The 19,848-nt window shown below is 42.9% G+C and overlaps 1 protein-coding gene across 11 annotated transcripts in view; it reads left to right on the top strand.

Annotated features, from left to right (window-relative positions):
- CDH23 (cadherin related 23) overlaps positions 1 to 19,848 on the top strand; it is a 522,984-nt gene that overhangs the window by 260,188 nt on the left and 242,948 nt on the right. For all 11 annotated transcript variants that reach the window (XM_073353546.2, XM_073353545.2, XM_073353547.2 and 8 more), the window contains one exon: positions 1,949 to 2,137. In XM_073353546.2, the coding sequence (XP_073209647.2) occupies positions 1,949 to 2,137 (189 nt within the window). The remainder of the gene's footprint in view (positions 1 to 1,948; positions 2,138 to 19,848) is intronic.

Below are 19,848 nucleotides of genomic sequence, written 5' to 3'. Positions count from 1 at the left end.
TGGAAGGGACCTCAGGAGGTCATCTAGTCCAACCCCCTGCTCAAAGCAGGAACAATCCCCAATTAAATCATCCCAGCCAGGGCTTTGTCAAGCCTGACCTTACAAACTTCTAAGGAAGGAGATTCCACCACCTCCCTAGGCAACGTATTCCAGTGTTTCACCACCCTCTTAGTGAAAAAGTTTTTCCTAAGATCCAACCTAAATCTTCCCCACTGCAACTTGAGACCATTACTCCTTGTTCTGTCATCTGCTACCACTGAGAACAGTCTAGAGCCATCCTCTTTGGAACCCCCTTGCAGGTAGTTGAAAGCAGCTATCAAATCCCCCCTCACTCTTCTCTTCTGCAGACTAAACAATCCCAGTTCCCTCAGCCTCTCCTCATAACTCATGTGTTCCAGTCCCCAAATCATTTTTGTTGCCCTCCGCTGGACTCTTTCCAATTTGTCCACATCCTTCTTGTAGTGTGGGGCCCAAAACTGGACACAGTACTCCAGACGAGGCCTCACCAGTGTCGAATAGAGGGGAACGATCATGTCTCTCGATCTGCTGGCAATGCCCCTGAGTACAGCTCACCTCCTTGCTGTGGTAGGGGCAGTGCTTTGTCAGGGAGAGAAAATGACATGCAATTACTCGGCTTGACCTGTGGTGAGGGTCTTTCTGTGGAGTTCTACACGGTCAATATACTATTATCATCCCTTGGAATCCAGCTTCTTTCCCTTGATTCTTGGTGGGGAGGGAGCAGGGTTGATTTTGGGGTCAAAAGTGTGTGTGTGTGTGTGTCTAAGTAAAATAGATTAGGCCCAAATGCCAATCTGTGGAAATGCTGAATTTTACCAACTCCACAATCAGCCTCAGGGTGATCTTTAGCAGCCCCATCTGCCTGCCCTCCAGTGTTCCATGGAGCTGCAGGGGGCTCTTTCCTCCCCTTGTGGTCTTGTTTCCGTTTTTTTAGATTATACAAAATACAAGAGGAAGAACTCTATTTTCAGATGTCCTTCACCACCCTCGTTTCTGTGACAATAAGGTTCATCCTCTAGCCACCCACCTCCCTTCTCTCCTCTTCCCCCCACCAAAAAACCCTGTATAAGTTAAGATGTCTGGTGGGAACTTATCACATAGAGTGCCAGTGCATTGGCCCTTCATGTCTAGTAATTTGCAGCCAAACCTATTTTAAGTCCCAAGTAAAATGAGTTTGCTGGTCTTGTCCTATTTTTCTAGTGGATGTTTGTCTCCATCACATCACAGCATGATTTTCACTGCTGCTAATCTCAGTTCAGGCAAGGCCCAGGAGTAAACCTGATGTCACCACCTCCCTCAGATGTCCTGGGAAAACCCTGGTTTTGAGGAGTGTCTCCCATGTCCTGCCAGGCTATTTTGCAAGATGTTAACAGTCTTGACATTAATGCTAGTGGAGAAAACCATCTCCTGTATGCATCATACTATTATGAGTTTGTGTCATTACAGTGCATGGCATCATAATGAGAGACAACAGTTTTGGCCCCACAAGGCAAATCTCTAAAGGTGGCCGTCCAGATGACAGGCAGATTTGTAGGTCAGTAGTAACAAGTATAATCAGAGCGATAGGTACTGGAGTAGTAGAGGTGGTGTGGGTAAAAATTCAGTGTGCCCATCCTTGGCAGACCTAAGAGGTGAGGGAGCTTGCATAGCTCCTAACTATGTTGTGCTGGACTAAAGCCACAGTTATCAGTCTTTCACTTTGAACACTAAACTTGCACCACAAATGCACATTTAAAGCCTCGGTCAAATCATGCTGCATCCATGATGTAAACGACAAGGGAAGGCTATTACTGTGCCATTGACTTTGTCTCAATGACAGCAGTCAACTGCACTGCCTGTATGCAATTTCTGTATGATGGGCCGCAATCTTCTGCATTTCTCTTATGCTTGTTCTTTGAAATAAAGGCCACACTGATATTTTCCCTTGCAGGGTACGGAGTTGAATGATGACCGCACCCCCTCCAATGCTACAGTGATCACCACTTTCAACATCCTTGTCATAGACCTAAATGACAATGCCCCCGAGTTCAATAGTTCTGAGTACAGTGTTGGAATCCCAGAGCTGGCCCAGGTGGGCTTTGCCCTTCCCCTTTTCATCCAGGTGCAGGATAAAGACGAGGTAAGACATCAGAATAAATATCAATGGCCACTTGCTGCAGATACACCCTCCGGGCACTCCAGGTGATTTCATGAATCCTCTGTCTTGTACCTCTGATGCCTTCTGTTTCTGTATATTGCACATTCTACTTAGAATAATACATGGACCATGGAGAGAGAAGTGGGCACTAATATGTCCATGATACCTGTATGCCTTGGGTATTGTTCAGTACCTTCTACAGCCATCACTCTAGCCCGTCAGTCCCTGAAGTGCAGACACTTTCATGAGGTCTCTTGTTGCTTTTGTAAAATAAGAATAATGTGACTGATGAGTTCCAACAAATATGGCTGTGCCACATACCAGTTCTTGTGTACTTCAGAGCACCTGTCAGGTAATCGGATAGCTTCCTTTCTCCAACCTGTCTTATAAATGGAGAAGATTCCAGGGAGGGATTCTGGTGGTGACATAAACTGCGATGGGGGGAGAGAGACACAACTCAGTCATCAGAACCCTACTGAACAGTTATCTGTGCATAAAGATCTACTAATACAGTATGATCAATGAACATTTAAATGAACAAGAATTGTGAAAGTTGAAGATATGCTTCCTATGGCAATATGTACTCATCTCCATGTGTCCATCTGGTCTCTTTTTTTTTTTTTTTTTTTAAATAAATAGACAAGTAAAGGGCCTATTTTGTATCGGTGCAGGGAAGAGTCTAACCCCTGTAATATGGAACAAGTCTTCTAACAGTAGTACAGTCTCTGTTGGAAGAAAAAGGGAGAAGTCCCACTAGGTGCTGTTGTAGGAGGTGTATGGATAGAGGTAGTGATTCTCAGAATATTACTTAAAAATTTAGAGTTAGAATTTCAGCCAAAATACACGGGCTCTTCTAGAAATTATAATGAACAGACAAGCTTCCAACCCCTTTATCAAACCTCTTTCAGTTCCCATTGTAAAGAAGAGGTGAAGTTAAAATAAATATGGAGCAAAGAAAGTTCATCAGTAACCAGAGAACTTCAACAAATGAATAGTTATAGAAGGAAATCAGTGCAGACCCTCTGACTCTTGTTTCGTTTCGTGCATCCCACCTGCCCTGTGTAAGCAGCTTTATCCAGGAGAGAGACCACAGACTTTAACAACAGAGATTCCAGAAGCAGCTACAAGCAGGTATCTGTGTACCCCATCCTCCACCCTATTAAACCTTTAATCCTAAATGACGATTACTTGATGGTTTGAAAGCAAGGGGGATTGGGATACTTATTTTCTTACTACTCTTCAGTGGCTGCAGTTACCCCTCGTAACATTTGCCTGCAGCATCAGTGGCTTGTTCTTTGCTGCTGTTAATGGACCTTCTATTTATTATAGCACTGAACCATTTCACTTAGGAATTCCATTAGGTTTTCCAGCCCTAGGGTTACACTCTTCAATTACTCCTCATATTTGACTCATGCAATTCATTTTTTTTTCTTTACTATCCTAACCTACAACCATGCCACAGTCTACAATGCCTCCTTTAAAAAAAAACAAAAAACTGCTGGCACCACATGGAGAAATTTCTAAAATATCTTAAAAACTATCCTGCTGCTGTAGCGTAGAGTATCTATATTTTTCTTCTCATTTTTTGTTTGGTCACAGTAAGAAGATTTTCAGGAAAATGGGATCTTTATTTCTTTGAAATTATTCTGTTCCTAGCATTTATCCATTTACTATATTAGAGTATTGGAGGGGGGAAGTTAGATGACTGATTAAAATGTATAATCTCTCTCTAAAAATAGAAAATTGTCACTTGTGGCAAAAGGATGGAGATTTAAACTTTTTTGTTCTGAGGATGTAACTCCAGCATTGTTTATCTCAAAAACTGTGTTTGCTGGTAGAAATGGCAGATTCTCTCCCGCCCCCTCCTCCCCCCCAGCCTTCATGAAATTCACAGGTTCTTTCAAGACCTTGCCAAAATATTTGTTTTCATGTGTGAAACAATTATGACAAAGCACTAATCAGAATAGTCTACATGTGACGTAAATTGCAAACAGAGAGTTATGACTTCAGCTGGGAGACATGCAGGTGAGAACTTAAACAGCTAACAAGAGCGTGTTTTCTTGCAAATGTCCTTAGCAAACAAAGAACAGAATTACAAATAAGATGACAGGTAGTCAGGATTGTTTCCAAATTGAATATTTGTCATGGTGTTCCATGAAGTGTCAGCAGCTCTTTAATTGAAGGACATTATGGTAAGGCTGTTTGTGTCAATAGAGTGAAGGCTCTGTCATTGTTTCTGCTTCAAAGCTCTGTTTATAGGAGTCCCAAAATTCACTCCAGTCTTTCAACCTCACTAATTTAAAAAAAAAAGGAGGGGGGGGGGAGATTCATGCATCCATTTAAGTAATGAGAGCAGAAAATAAACTAATTTTGCGGTTTGCAATGAACTTTCTTTAAGCTTCTGTAACTCCCAAACAGATTGGTTGCAGTTGTCAAAATCATTTGGCCCAGGCCTAACTCTTCTTCCATTGAAGCTGGTGGGATTCTTACCACTGATTTTAATAAAACCAGTGGAGTTTCTGTGTGTAGAAATGGCATGATATGTCTCTGCACTCATCACGTTTTCCAAAAGTAGTCACTCACATGCTTACCTGCACATATGCAGCAACTAGATAGATTAACCAGGAAGTTGGTGCTCTAAAAATCTATTGGGGCAACAGTCTGGGAAGTGAGCTGGCTTTAAACGGTGTGGAGACTGTGTGGAACACTCAGGTCAGGTCATGCTTTCTAACATAGCCGCAAATAGGTGCTTGAACTGGGTGAGCATGTGACCAACCTGCGCAAGATGGGGGCACCCAAATATGGGATGGCAGAATACCTATTTGACAAGCACACCCTGGGGGACAGTGACAGTGAGACCTAAAGCCTCAGCACAGGCCACCCATGGGTTTCAGTAGGTCTCCTCGCTTGCTGCCCAGCAGTGCATGCATCTACTGTTGGATAATGTCATTCTGTACCAAAAAATCACACCTTTGTTTCTTTGTGTTTATAACACCTTACATCCAATAAAGTGACCTGCAGTACTGCAGTGTTGTAAAGGGTAAATTACACAGGCTTTCATCTATGATTCTATGCTTCTATGATGGGCATGCATTTGAAATGGCAAGATTACTCATCTGAACAGCCTTCTTGGGGAATGAGACTCATTTTAGACTCTTTCATGAACAGTTTGTTTACTCTGCTAAAAAGCCCCCAAACCCCCAAACCTTTTTTTTGCATTAAAAGTAGAATATTTAAAGTTTTGATTTATATGAACACAGTAGTCTTGCCAGCAGGTTAAAGAAGTATGGGCTGGATGAATGGATTATAAAATGGATAGAAAGCTGGCTAGATCGTCGGGCTCAACGGGTAGTGATCAATGGCTCCATGTCTAGTTGGCAGCCGGTATCAAGCGGAGTGCCCCAAGGGTCGGTCCTGGGGCCGGTTTTATTCAATATCTTCATTAATTATCTGGAGGATGGTGTGGATTGCACCCTCAGTAAGTTTGCAGATGACACTAAACTGGGAGGAATGGTAGATACTTGGAGGGTAGGGATAGGATACAGAGGGACCTAGACAAATTAGAGGATTGAGCCAAAAGAAATCTGATGAGGTTCAACAAGGACAAGTGCAGAGTCCTGCACTTAGGATGGAAGAGTCCCATGCACTGCACAGACTAGGGACTGAATGGCTAGGCAGCAGTTCTGCAGAAAAGGACCTAGGGGTTACAGTGGACGAGAAGCTGGATATGAGTCAACAGTGTGCCCTTGTTGCCAAGAAGGCTAACGGCATTTTGGGATGTATAAGTAGGAGCATTGCCAGCAGATCGAGGAACATGATCATTCCCTTCTATTCAACATTGGTGAGGCCTCATCTGGAGTACTGTGTCCAGTTTTGGGCCCCACACTACAAGAAGGATGTGGACAAATTGGAAAGCATCCAGCGGAGGGCAACAAAAATGATTAGGGGCCTGGAACACATGACTTATGAGGAGAGGCTGAGGGAACTGGGATTGTTTAGTCTGCAGAGGAGAAGAATGAGAGGGTATTTGATAGCTGCTTTCAACTACCTGCAAGGGGGTTCCAAAGAGGATGGATCTATACTGTTGTCAGTGGTAGCTGATGACAGAACAAGGAGTAATGGTCTCAAGTTGCAGTGGGGGAGGTTTAGGTTGGATCTTAGGAAAAACTTTTTCACTAGGAGGGTGGTGAAACACTGGAATGTGTTACCTGAGTGGTGTGGGGGGTGGAATCTCCTTCCTTAGAGGTTTTTAAGGTCAGGCTTGACAAAGCCCTGGCTGGGATGATTTAGTTAGGGATTGATCCTGCTTTGAGCATGGGATTGGACTAGATGGCCACCTGAAATCCCTTCCAACCCTGACATTCTATGAGTATTTTCAAGGTACTGTACCAATAAACCTGCTGACTTTGAGTATTTTCCCCCCACATAAGTCTGTGAGTTCAGAGCCTTAGCTTTGTCTTACAGAGTGAAATTCTGGCCCTGTTGAAGTCAACGGAAAATTTCCCATTGCTTTCAAGGGTCAGGATTTTACCCCCAGTCTCTTGGCCTGTGACAATTCTGTCACAGCTATAACGATAGCTAAACGTAATTGGTTGCAAAATATTAAGGTCCAAATCATGACTTTCTCCTGTCTCTTCTTTCTTTCTTTCTTTCTTTCTTTCTTTCTTTCTTTCTTTCTTTCTTTCTTTCTTTCTTTCTTTCTTTCTTTCTTTCTTTCTTTCTTTCTTTCTTTCTTTCTTTCTTTCTTTCTTTCTTTCTTTCTTTCTTTCTTTCTTTCTTTCTTTCCATTTCCCTTTTTTCTTCTCCTGTATTTGCCTCCTTACTGCCTGAATATGTCCACATGTGTTCTCTTTGGGAGCGTCTGATGGAGAAATGGAGTACCCTTCTTTTAGCTGGTCAGATGGCTCCTAGACATGACTGAACTACATGCCCCATAACCAAGGGTAGGGACAGTAGTTTCCACTCAGGGCTTGTCAACACAAACGTTTACTTCATAGCAAGCAGGGCCATGAATCTACTCCACACTAGCATGCTGCGCACTAACTGTCCAGATGGACCCTGCTGATGTGCATTAACAGTTTGTTAATGTGCTTTCATCCAGAGCCATTTCAAGGAGGACTAGATCAAAGCATAGTAACAAACTGTTAATATAAAGAAAAGGAGTACTTGTGGCACCTTAGAGACTAACCAATTTATTTGAGCATGAGCTTTCGTGAGCTACAGCTCACTTCATCAGATGTTTACCGTGGAAACTGCAGCAGACTTTATATACACACAGAAATCATGAAACAATACCTCCTCCCACCCCACTGTCCTGCTGGTAATAGCTTATCTAAAGTGATCAACAGGTGGGCCATTTCCAGCACAAACCTGGATTTGTGCTGGAAATGGCCCACCTGTTGATCACTTTAGATAAGCTATTACCAGCAGGACAGTGGGGTGGGAGGAGGTATTGTTTCATGATTTCTGTGTGTATATAAAGTCTGCTGCAGTTTCCACGGTAAACATCTGATGAAGTGAGCTGTAGCTCACGAAAGCTCATGCTCAAATAAATTGGTTAGTCTCTAAGGTGCCACAAGTACTCCTTTTCTTTTTGCGAATACAGACTAACACGGCTGTTCCTCTGAAACTGTTAATATGTGTCAGCAGGGTCCACACAGACAATTAGTGCTAAGCGATTTAATGTGGGGTAGATTCACACCCCAGCTTGCCAGCAACTCATTGTGTCAACAAGCCCTAAGAGAGCCCCACTGTCCCTTGTCTCCGATGTTATCATTAGCAATGGGGATTTCAAATGGGAATGGGGGGAGCAGGAGGGGAAGAGATCTTTAGGCACAGAGGTGAATGAGTTCATCTGACAGAAGCTATTGTAGCATCGTGACCTTCATGCAGGAGATGACACGCTTCATTTGTATGAGAAGCAAAGGAAATGAAAAGAGAATTCTTCAACTCACTGGGGAAAGTGTCTAAATAAGTATAGACAGAGACAGACAAAATCAAGGCAAGATTTTTTTAACAGATTTAGAAAGACCAATTCTACCCCTTATTTTATGCCCCATCACCCACCCCACGTTATAATTCCAGTCCCTTAATTGTTGTTTAAATAAACTATAGATAGGTGGATTTTTTCATTCTTTTCTCACATCTCCAGCCCCTTTGTGATTTTTGTTCCGGGTCTTGGAATTCCCTGCAGTTTGTTGGCATCTTTCTGTCACTGAGGTGCCCAGAGATGTGTCATCAAGTTGCAGTCTCACTAGAGTATGTAGAGGGGAAGGAGAATTACCCTCTGATCTGTGACGTGGCCGTGTATGCAGCTCTAAATCACATTGGCTCATTTTTATTTTTTTTTGGTGCCACGCTGGTACTTACTCTGAGCAAGGCTAGGCAGAATCATAATAAAAACTCCAGGAATCCATCCCACCATTGCTAATGTCAGTCTATACTAATATTGGACCAGTGGTGAGAGAATTGTCTATTATTCTACATCTCTCTTCCCCTATCCTACAGAAAGACAGGGACAACCAGTGCTATTTCTCCCCCTACATGGAAGTAAGGATATAAAGGACTGATGAAAGAAAGAGCTCCCTATCTCCTAGTCAGCCCCTTCCTTCTTCCATTTTAAAAACAAACCCCAACCCTGTCACTGAAACGAAATTGGGTCATTGCTGTCTGCAAACACAATTAGCCCTTGATTCAAATCACAGTCCCACACTCCCGCTTGTAGGCTCCCTCGCTTTGTGTGCGGCCTTTGAGCACTTGTAGAAGGGGCGGTTATGGGTAGGGGTTGCCCCTTTTAAAATGTTTTAGGTGCTATTATAAGTAAGAAAGATTTTAATATGTTGTCGTGTTTCATAACTAGAACTGTGTGACATTTTAAAAAAATTGATGGAATTTTGCTTGTTCCACTCCTTCCATCTGATTTTGCACACATAATGTTGATAAAATGATTATGATCCTAATTCAACAAAACACGTGTGTGCCTAAGTTCTGCTGAAGTTAGGGACTTAAGCATGTGCATAAAAGTTAAGCACGTGCTTAAGTGCTTTGCTGAATTGGGGTTTCCATTAGCACCAAAAACACAAACAAAGAGAAAATCTGGATGTTTTGAATCCAAAACCACCTCCATTAAAACATCAGCACCTTGCCATATTGAAAATCCATCTACTATCACTCAAAAAAATGGGCACAGTTTAGCTTGAAAAAAGCTTGTTCCTTAGCAAAATTTTCACAAGTGGCCTCTTTGCATGTGCACAACTCCACATGGAGGATAGGATTAAAATGATCTGGATAAACTGGAAAAATGGTCTGAAGTAATAGGATGAAACTCAAGAAGGACTAATGCAAAGTATTCTGTTTAGGAAGGAACAATCAGTTGCACACATACAAAATGGGAAATGACTGCCTATGAAACAGTACTGAAGAAAGAGATCTGGGGGTCATAGTGACTAAAACCTCTCCAATGCATCATCTAGTTGGAGGCTGAAGGTGATGGCTAGTGGCGTTCTGTTATTTTCTTTGTTGGGCCTGTCCTGTAGTAGGTAACTTCTGGGTACTCTTCTGGCTCTGTCAATCTGTCTCTACGTAAAAGAATAAATGAACACAAATCAGACGTCAAGAATTATAACATTCAAAAACCAGTCAGAGAATACTTCAATCTCTTTGGTCACTCGATTACAGACCTAAAAGTGGCAATTCTTCAACAAAAAATACTTCAAAAACAGACTCCAATGAAAGACTGCTGAATTGGAATTAATTTGCAAAGTGGATACAATTAACTTAGGCTTGAATAAAGACTGGATGTGTCATTACACAAAGTAAAACTATTTCCCCATGTTTATTATCCCCCTCCCCCACTGTTCCTCACACGTTCTGTTCAACTGCTGGAAGTGGCCCACCTTGATTATCACTACAAAAAGTTCCCCGCTCTCCTGCTGGTAATAGCTCACCTTACCTGATCATTCTTGTTACAGTGTGTATGGTAACACCCATTGTTTCATGTTCTCTGTGTATATAAAATCTCCCCACTGTATTTTCCACTGCATGCAACCGATGAAGTGAGCTGTAGCTCACAAAAGATTATGCTCAAATAAATTTGTTAGTCTCTAAGGTGCCACAAGTACTCCTTTTCCTTTTGCAGATACAGACTAACACGGCTGCTACTCTGAAACCTGTCGGAGAGGAAAATCTGTTAGAGAATTGAGAATGACCTCAGACATGGATTCCGGGTACAGCCATGTGGTGTTAATTGAGTTGGCCTGTTTTCACTGCACAAAGCAAAGGCGGGAAGGAGATTGGCATCTGATGAGATTCCTGTAGGAGCATGGCTCAACCTCTGCCCATACGATTGCTTGTTCTTCTGGAGGAGTAATTAGCTAGGGGTTTCCATGTGTGTTAACACTCCTCTGTGCTATCTTAATTCAATTGGCCCTTTTTGCTTTTCCACTGATAGTGCAAGTTCAGCCATCAAATCATTTATGCAGCCTCCAGTGTGGTCTAGCAGTTAGAATAGAGGCCTAAGCATCAGGAGACCTGTATTTTGTTCTTGACTTTGCCACTTGCTCACTAAGGGCCAGATCCAAAGCACATTAAATTTAATTGCAGTCTTTTCACTGACTTCAGTTTTCTTTGGGTCAAGCCTATGTGAACTTGGGAAAATGTGTTAACCTGTCTGTGACTCAGTTTCTCCATCTGCAAAATGGGGAATGATCTATTTGAATATGTTTTCTAAAGCTGATTGAGAGCCTCTTCTGAAGGACAATGGAAGTCATTCCCACCAGCACTGTACTATGCACTTTACAGAAGAGTAATCATATATACATCAAATATACGCCTTCGGCTGGCTTCTCCTGTCACATACTGCTGTAGATCAGGATTGATTCACCGAAAGAGTAAAACCTGTATGAATGAGAGGGGATTCAGGCCTAATATTATTTATTATTACAGAAAGGTTTGTTTCAGTTCTGAGTCCAGGAATCATTCTGGGTGGATCAGATTCCAGTTAGTTTATAAAGTCATTCAGCCAGCCACTAGTCCCTGGTGAAGATGAGAAGGAAGAAGGCACCTTTTTAATACTGTATCGTTAGTATTAAAGAGTATCATTTTGTGTGACACTTTACAGAGATTAAAAAGGTAAAATCACTGCCTCAAAGAACTTTGTCTAAACTAGGCAAACCTAAAATGTGACAATAACAGAAAAAAGAGGGGGTTAGGGAGAGAGAGATGAGGGTTACAATACATGGAATAAAGAGAGGCTTGTAGCATGTAAAGTTCTGATATTTTAAAACTGAGGTAAGACAGAAGGGGGATGAGTACAGAGCAAAGGGGTGGGAGTCAATTTTGGAAAGAAAGATGAAGTTGGTTTTGAGGAAGGTGCCCCCAGGAATTCTCATTGTTTTTGCTGATACAGATGAACACGGCTACCCCTCTGAAAGAAGAAGAGTGAGGATGTTTGGCACATTGGAAGAGGGATGATGTTCCAGGTGTAGGGAGCAGTGTGAAAGAGTGGGCAGAGGAAACAGTAGGGCAGAGGGTGAGCAAAGAGATTGGCAGGGCTGAGCTGTGAGACAGTGTGGACAAAGGGCTCAAACTTTTATGTGGGGAGAAAGAGGGAGGCAAGTAAAAATGCTTGAGATGGGGAAGGGACCCAGGCAGACCAAGGGGGCAAAGGGGATTATTTTAGCTGCTGAATGCTGGCTAGGTTGAAGAAAGGAGTATGCACAATTAGGGAAGCTAGAGATGAGGGAGTCTCAGTGGTCTGGATGAGAGGAACTGAACTATGGCTTTGGCAGTGAGGATGTAAACAAGATTTGGCCAGAACCCAGTGTGAGGAGAGAAGGGAAAGAAGGAGAAAGGCATGTAATCTTTGAGGGTATAATAATTGTCAGGTATAACCCAATCTTTATATCTAGCCATTTCCCCCATGTATTTTGTACAACATTTATTTGAACTACACATTTTTCTTATTGTTTTTCTTATGAAGTGGTAACTCAGGGGACTTCTGAGGAGATTTTGCTGACTGAAGTAACTGAAATTCTTATTAAACAGATAGGGTGGGATTTTCAAAAATTGGCTTAACTTTGCTCCATCAAAGTGTTCCAGTTGCATTACCAACTCCCGTAATAATCTGTTTGACACTTGCAGCATCCCTCATGTAGCTGTAAACCCTTCTTCCCAGCAAATTTTCTGTCCAGATTCTTAAACTGCCTTCATCACCCTTGTATCTGCAGAAGTACATTAAGTAAAACAGAGGATGTCCTAAACAGAAGGTGGAATCAGATATGAAGAGAAACAAACTTTTCTATTCTGGCTTTGATTTTATTTACTGATCATGGTTGACTGCAGAGAGAGGGGGAGAGAGAGAATGTATCTAGCACATGAACCACTGCAAGTATGTTGATTTGATATGTTTAAATATTCCTTATTAAAAAGATTGAAAAAAACCTATCGGAATCTAAAAATATACAATGCATAAAGTAGCCTCAGACACTGTTGTGTTATGTGTATGTGGATATGAATATATGCATGTAATGTATGAATCTTATATATACTATATGTATGCATATAGCCAGACACACACTATAAATATGATATACATAGTGCATAATTATAAAGGAAAATTGACAGCTCTCCAGTATTCCTTCCCAAAAGTGCCAGCTGCCAATTGGATTGAATTAGATTTCATAGGGTTTTTTGCAATACATGGAATTCACCAGCAAATTACCCTTAAAGAGGGAGAATCAATCATTTGGAGCAGAGATAAACTGAAGGCGAGTCAGTCTCAGATTGATCCCGTCTGTGCAAGCGTGTGTGGAATTCAGCAGATAACTGGGGGAAAGCAGGAAAGGAGGGAGGGAAGAAAGGCAAAGTGTGTGGAAAGAGGCACTTGAAGCAGGCAAAAGGCTACAGAAAAAGGTGTGTGGGAGTGTTGAGCAGCTGGAAGGATTAACAGGGACTCAGAGTGAGGGGAGCGGAAGTGAAAGGCTGAGTGAAGCCCAATGCACGCCGGATGTGGAGAATGTTCCCTTTTGGGAACTTTGGGCTCTGGGAATAAATGCAGATTCTTTTGGTCTCTGACAACAGCCAGATGACTACAGGCACCAGCCAGTGCAGACTGTTTTTCTTCCAAACCTCAGGCTGACCAGCCTTTGGAGAGAGAGTCTCCATTCCCTTCTCATTGGCCTCTGTGGTCAGGACAGTGACTGGGAGGGAGAAATGTGAAAATGCCTTTCTGGTGCTGAGGGGAAAGCAATGAACTTCATTTGTAATGTTTGTTGGAAAACTGGAAGAGAAGACGAGGGCAGTGGAGGGGAGGAGCTCTAAATAGGAGAGCGAGGGTGAGGAGAAATGAAGGAGAGTGTGGAAATACTTGATTGAATAGGATATGGTGGTAGAAGAACGGAGTGGGGGAGAGTGGAGGGAAAGTGGGAGACTACAGTATGACAGGGAATTGAAAAGGCACCAAAATGTGCTTTGGCAACCCACTCTGGCACTGTGATACAATGCTGGGTGCCACAGGAATGCCTATGGAAACTAAAAAAGCAAACCGTGAAGTGCTACGCTGGAGGATGGGCATCTTCTGTGAGGGAAGAGGGAATGTCCTGTCCTGTCAAAGGAAAGGGTTGTGATGATATTCCAGAGCCCCTTCTCTGCCTCCTGTGATGCTGACTGAGAAGGGGTTTTGCAAAGACACACATGCAGGGCAAAAAGAGATGAAGGCAGCAGAGCAAGAGAAATGTAGGTGTATGCAAAAAGCCACATAAGCACAAGAGAGTGGTAGTGATGGCAAGAAGAGAGGAACCTAAATGATACAGTCCCCTGAAAAATTCACCACCTCTGGAACTGCATCACCACCAACCCTACCCTTTACCCCCCATCCTACCAAGTCAGAGACATTAGACAAATAGATTAACAGCTTTTCCCAGCTTGTGCCCCTCTCTCTCTCTGGCACACAGCTATACAGAGGTTAATAGACCATCTCCCTTCCTCATCGCCATCTCTCCCTCTCAATCCTGACTCTTAGTGCCTTCACCTATGCCCTGTCTGTAGTTCAGTGCGGATGCACTACCATCGTTGGTTGGGAAGGCTAGTTCAAGAAGACACTCAGGTCGGGTGTAGCTGTACTGCCATCTGCTACTGGATGAACACTGAGTGAATAGGCCAAATTGTTGCCAGCAGCCCTTCCTGTAAGCTATTCAGTCACATTTCCGGTGTTAACCCTTTGTGGTCTAAATATACCTTGAAGGAGTGCCAAAGGATTTGAATATTAGGAGGGGGAGGGATATTCTCACGCAGAGGGGCAGCTGTTTTCTTAAACATTTTGTTCAGAGGTCTAATCCTCTTTCTCCCTTACCAAAATATCCTTAGCAAACTCGTAAAGACAGCTAGACAATTTGTTTGCGAGCCTTGGCATCTCCTCTGCCTCTTGCTGGAGACTGCCCTCCTTGCAATTTTCTTGTGCCTATGATATGCACATCACCATCATAAGGCTGTGATAGGATGAGGAGTATGAACTGACCTTGGGCTCCGAAGACTTGGGGCTCCGACCCTGTGAGCTGAAGTGACAGCTTAGTTAGTGTAGAAAGAACTTGAGTTACACTGAATCAGTATGTGTGTGTACGTCTTTTGAAGGAAATGTAAACCTGAGTCCTGATTATGGTAATTAAAGATCCCATGCTGTTTTCCCCAAGAGCGGGGTGCTGCTCCTGTGTCCTGGCCATATTTTGGTGTGGTTGATTAGTCTGCCTCCCTAAATTTCCCAGTAATTTCAGTTGGATACAGGGTGGTTGTATTATTTTTTTTATTTACATTAAATTCTTGTGTAGCAATTGCTATGTGCTGTTAGTCTGCTGCATTTTACCCAGAAGTGGCTGCATTTTGCTAGCAAATAATCAGTTTGTAAATCATTTCCCAATCCTTTGGAGAAGTATAAGATATCATATAGGCTTTGTTCAACATGCACTGGGATACTGAAGCAGGGTATGGGTAACAATTGGAGCGCAAGGGTTATCTCCTACTCATGCTTTAAAGACCGAATTAAGTTAGCAAGCAAATTTTGAACACATTCAGTGTTCAAGGGCAATCTGTACAAAAACGGTCAGAGCAATATTCCCTTCTCAGATCAAAATGGAATGGTGGAACACGAGTGACTTTCTGTGCTGCCTTCTTGAGCACAGGCCCTGTTGTCAGGGGAAGTTCCATGCACTGAGAGAGTGGAATACTAGAGCCAGGATCTGTCTAGAGCAGAAATTTGTCCATGACTCATAGTTGTAACAGTTATATTAACTAGTCCCTTATTCTGCTACAGAGCACTTGTGTACACTTGTATACACACATGCACATGTCAATGTGTCACAGCCGGAGTGCCTGATCTGAATCCCTTCCTCTCTTTTTCTTAGGAACAACAGGGACTTTCTATCAGCTAATCACCTCTGCTTTGTTATTGAACAAAAGGAAAAAATAGCTAGTCAGTAGTTTTTGGAGAATAAAATGCTGCTTATGCAATGAAGTGCTCTAAAATGGTCATCTAATCCATTCTTTCTTTGCCTAAGATCCCTCTCACCTCCTCTTCCAAGGCAAGATGGCTTCTTATTTTTCAACTCTGTGTGTGGTCACTCTGGGTGTTTGATTGGGCTTTAATTAAATGAAGCAGAGAATGGAGTGATGAAGAGCAGAAATACTGTATAGTTTGATTTTTCTGTCACTCTGCACCATAGATTTGGAAGGTAGAAAGTTGTTAAGCAAGTAATGAGCACCATACAGATACATAAAAAGAAAAGGAGTACTTGTGGCACCTTAGAGACTAACAAATTTATTTGAGCATAAACTTTCGTGAGCTACAGCTCACTTCATCAGATACATGTAGACACCCTCACTCCCCCCCAGCACATTCACATTTTAGACACTCAGGGCTTGTCTACACTGGCACTTTATAGTGCTGCAACTTTCTCATTCAGGGGTGTGAAAAACCACACCCCTGAGTGCTGCAAGTTTCAGTGCTGTAAAACACCTGTATAGACAGTGCACTAGTGCTGGGAGCCATTCTGGTAGCTACGGCCCTCATGGAGGTGGATTTTTAGAGCACTGGGAGAGCTCTCTCCCCTCGCTGTGCCACAAGCCATGTTAAAGTGCTGCCATGGCAGTGTAGACAAGCCCTTAGAGGTGGCCACTGCATTCCTGGTCATTTGTGATCTAGGCCCAGAATTTTGAACCCAAGGCTCACGTTCAGAGACAGCATGTAGCTTAGACCTCCTTGTGTTCAATTAGACTTCTAGATTTACTTGTGCCCACGCTATACATGTCTAAGGGAGGCTGTGTTGGCATAATGTACACACTGAGGGGAGCACAAGAAAGAGTAAGCCCCCGGTATGCCAGCTAGACTCACCTCTGGATTTAGTGCAAGGCCTCCAGAGTGACAAGGCCCATTCATTGTTCCCTGGCCTAGTGGAGCCCTAAGTGGTTTGAGTTGTCTCCCTTCATGCCATACTGCAAGAGAGGCGGTCAAGTTGGATGCTCTTGCTGTAAGAGGGAGGGGGCTGCTGGTGGATGTTCTCTATGAAGGTGTATCTGACGCTGGAACTCATTTGCCCCACTGGTCCACCAGAGTCTTGTTCTTTTACTGTCTGCCTACATGGCAAAACTCATCTTCTCCCTCCCCCCCCCCGCCAGGAATTTGAGGAGCGGACTTTCTGAGGGGTATTTTTCATTGGTTATTGGCATAGGATAGCTAGTTCACTCTTTTGATGGAATGAGTGGTTTATTATTGGATACAGATACGAGACTGATAACTGTAACTATTGCAAAGGTCCCTAGAGTACAAGGTGGCTACAATATAATGCTCAGATGAATCCTCACCAAAAGAATGAACTAATGCAGGATCCCCAACCTGTAGTTCTTAAGCTTGACAATCTTCCATTCCCTTCACAACAATTTTGAAGAGGGTGGTATGTGAATCAAGAAAGTTTGGTAGCCACTGTACTAATAAATATGCACCACTAAAGCTATGTACGTTTTACTTAAATAAATAGGAAGATCTTACTACAGCTGGATTTATGTAAAGGGGATGCTAATTGCTGCAACAGCTGCTGCAGCCCTTGGATGCCCATTGTGCTCCTTGACCCCAATGAATTTCAATCGGAGGTGGCGAGTTCAGGTACCAGGTTGTGACAGAAAAAGTCTATGCAAGAGGAAAGTCTATGAGGCAGTTGTTTGTAGCTGCTTCCCTGGCTTGTACCTATCCTATTGCCTTTTTTAATTTTTAACATTCTTTAGTGGGGGGAAGGGAGTACCGAGAATGACCTCTGTCTTCTATGAATGGTTGGTATCTTGAATTAGGTGGTCCAGGGACAGATGCCCTGCCTCCTTGTTTGTTCAGGGCATGTGAAAGTCATGGTCTTCCTAGAGCAGGACAAGAAAGCCCAAGAACCCTGTGCTCTGTATAGTGAGTGGAGTGCTTCACAGTTTAAACTAATTGTAATTCTTAATTTTGCATTAGAACCTACCACAGATACTAAAGTGGTTGAGTGCATTATTAAAATAAAAACTAATTGCATTTTCTAGATTTTTATTGTTAATAATAAGCTCATTTCTGAGCTCTGTTTCTTTCTGGAATTATTTGTTTCCTCCATAGAATGTACACAGGCTGGTTTATTATTATAGGGTTACACACAAGTGCTGGGCTATGCAAGCTGGTTCATTATTTTACAGTCGTTTATGAGCTGACCTCGACTTCTTTTTTTCTTTAAGCATTTACTTTGCAGGAGTGAAAAAAAAAATCTAAAGCATTGGTCTTTGAAAACAGATCAAGTACAAAGAAGGGAAAATGGCAGAAAGAGGTTGGGCCTCCAATGTAAACAGCATTCCTTTACAGCCAGAGGCATGGGCTAAACCCAAGTGTACGCAGGTCACAAGCAATTGATGCTTCTAATACCCATGTATCCTTTACTGATCTTATCAAGCATAAGTAAGTTTGTCTGCCAGAGCTGATTCATTTGTGAACCTGCCTTTATGAGAGAGAATCTTTACACAGTCCAAAGAGACCGTGTTTATTTCTGCTCGTCTCCCCACGTTTCGCAGGTCCTTTCTTTGCTTCATATGTAGGATGGGGTAGGGAAGGAGGAAGAGGTCTTTTTTTAAAAAAACAGAGAAAAATCTTTCTCCCAAATCTCCCTCTTTTCCTGTAGGGTAATGTGTATACTGGGAGGAGACAGCTGTGTGCCAGTCTAAGCCCTCCCCTTCTGGTGGGCAGCTGATAACAATTTGAATATTTTGGATTTACTATCAGCCATCTGCAGGGGGTTCAAAGGCTCCAGTAACTAGGAGCAAGGAAAGCAGCATGGGGGCAGAAACAAAAAATAAATAACAAAATAAATAAATAAATTGAAAATTATAGCAACTTTCCCAAAAGGCAAATGAATTCCAGTCCTCAAGACTTCATGTGGGGAGGCTCAGGCATTGGAGTGGTTGGTAATTAGGGATGGCAAATATCAACAGACTGATCTGCTTTCCCAGCTGGAGGGGAACTAATCCACCCAGCTCCTTTTCACACATGCTGGGATTCCTTTTGATGTTCAACTTTATCTCGCATCCCAACAAAATCACTCTTCTTCAGTTCCAAGAAAATCCACAGCATTTTACAGTGATGAAAGGCATCTTGGCACACAAGGATGCTGGTACAAGATACCAGAGAGAGGCTCCAGCTAGGTGTGGGGAGAGGGCTTTCTTTGACACTGTCCTGGCTGCCATGGCCTCCACATTAGAGGAAAAATTGGAGGATGCAGATCTGGATCCTCTTGATTTCTCCAAGTCTCCAGCTTGGGACACTGCAGACTCGGGTATGGCTTGTTTGTAGGTACTCAGTTGCTATGCTGCTAAGCACTATAGAATTGCCAATAAATAAATAAACTCTTTATGTAAGTGCTCAGGGCAAATGAGGAGTTACTGCGAAAACCATCTGAGAGCCCGATTCGGATACCCTAGCCCGTGCTGGATGGTACATATCTCCACATGCAGCTCTACTGAAGGTAAGGGAAGCACTTGTGGAATAAGGTGCCACTAAGTGTAAGACAGGATATCAAAATCTAGCTCTCTGCGTCATGCTGGGGTAGGCAAATCATGGCTGTTGCTCTGGGTTAGTAATCCCTTTCTGACCTGAAAAAAGGACCTTGGCTCAAATGTGTTAAGACTGAATGTGCTCTAATGCAGAGAATATAAACTGACATAACATATATATATCTTCTTAAATAGGTGCCCACTTTTACTGCTTCGTTACTAACCTTCCACCTGTCTCGACCACCTCCTCTAAAAAGCTGTCCTGAAAGGCAGGGTTCAGAACCAGTGTGTCTAGAATGTCCTAGCTGTGTTGGTCGGTGTGTATACTCAGCGTTCACTATGTGGGGATGAGTGTCTGCAGGAGCACCTCCAGACATTCACTTACCTACACTGGCACAATTTAGAAGTTGGTGGTGGTTGTTAATGTGTTTGTTTCACAGTAAGTATGGAAATTAATCCCTTGTCTGCCCCTGGCAGGCTGCACAGTCTATTCGTTGAGATGCTAGAATGTGACACATGGTATGCAAGGAGGCATATGTGATGTATGAGTTTGCTGGGCATGTGCCCTCTGTGCCAGGGATGCTGAAGAGGTTAAAGGCAAACAAGCAAAGGGTATTAAGCACTAAATTCCTATATTAAGATAGGAT

Source organism: Lepidochelys kempii, chromosome 7 (genome assembly GCF_965140285.1).
Source record: "Lepidochelys kempii isolate rLepKem1 chromosome 7, rLepKem1.hap1, whole genome shotgun sequence".
Classification (NCBI taxonomy): Eukaryota; Metazoa; Chordata; order Testudines; family Cheloniidae; genus Lepidochelys; species Lepidochelys kempii.
The sequence above is the reverse complement of the archived record's forward strand: the minus strand, read 5'-3'. Positions and strand labels throughout refer to the sequence as shown.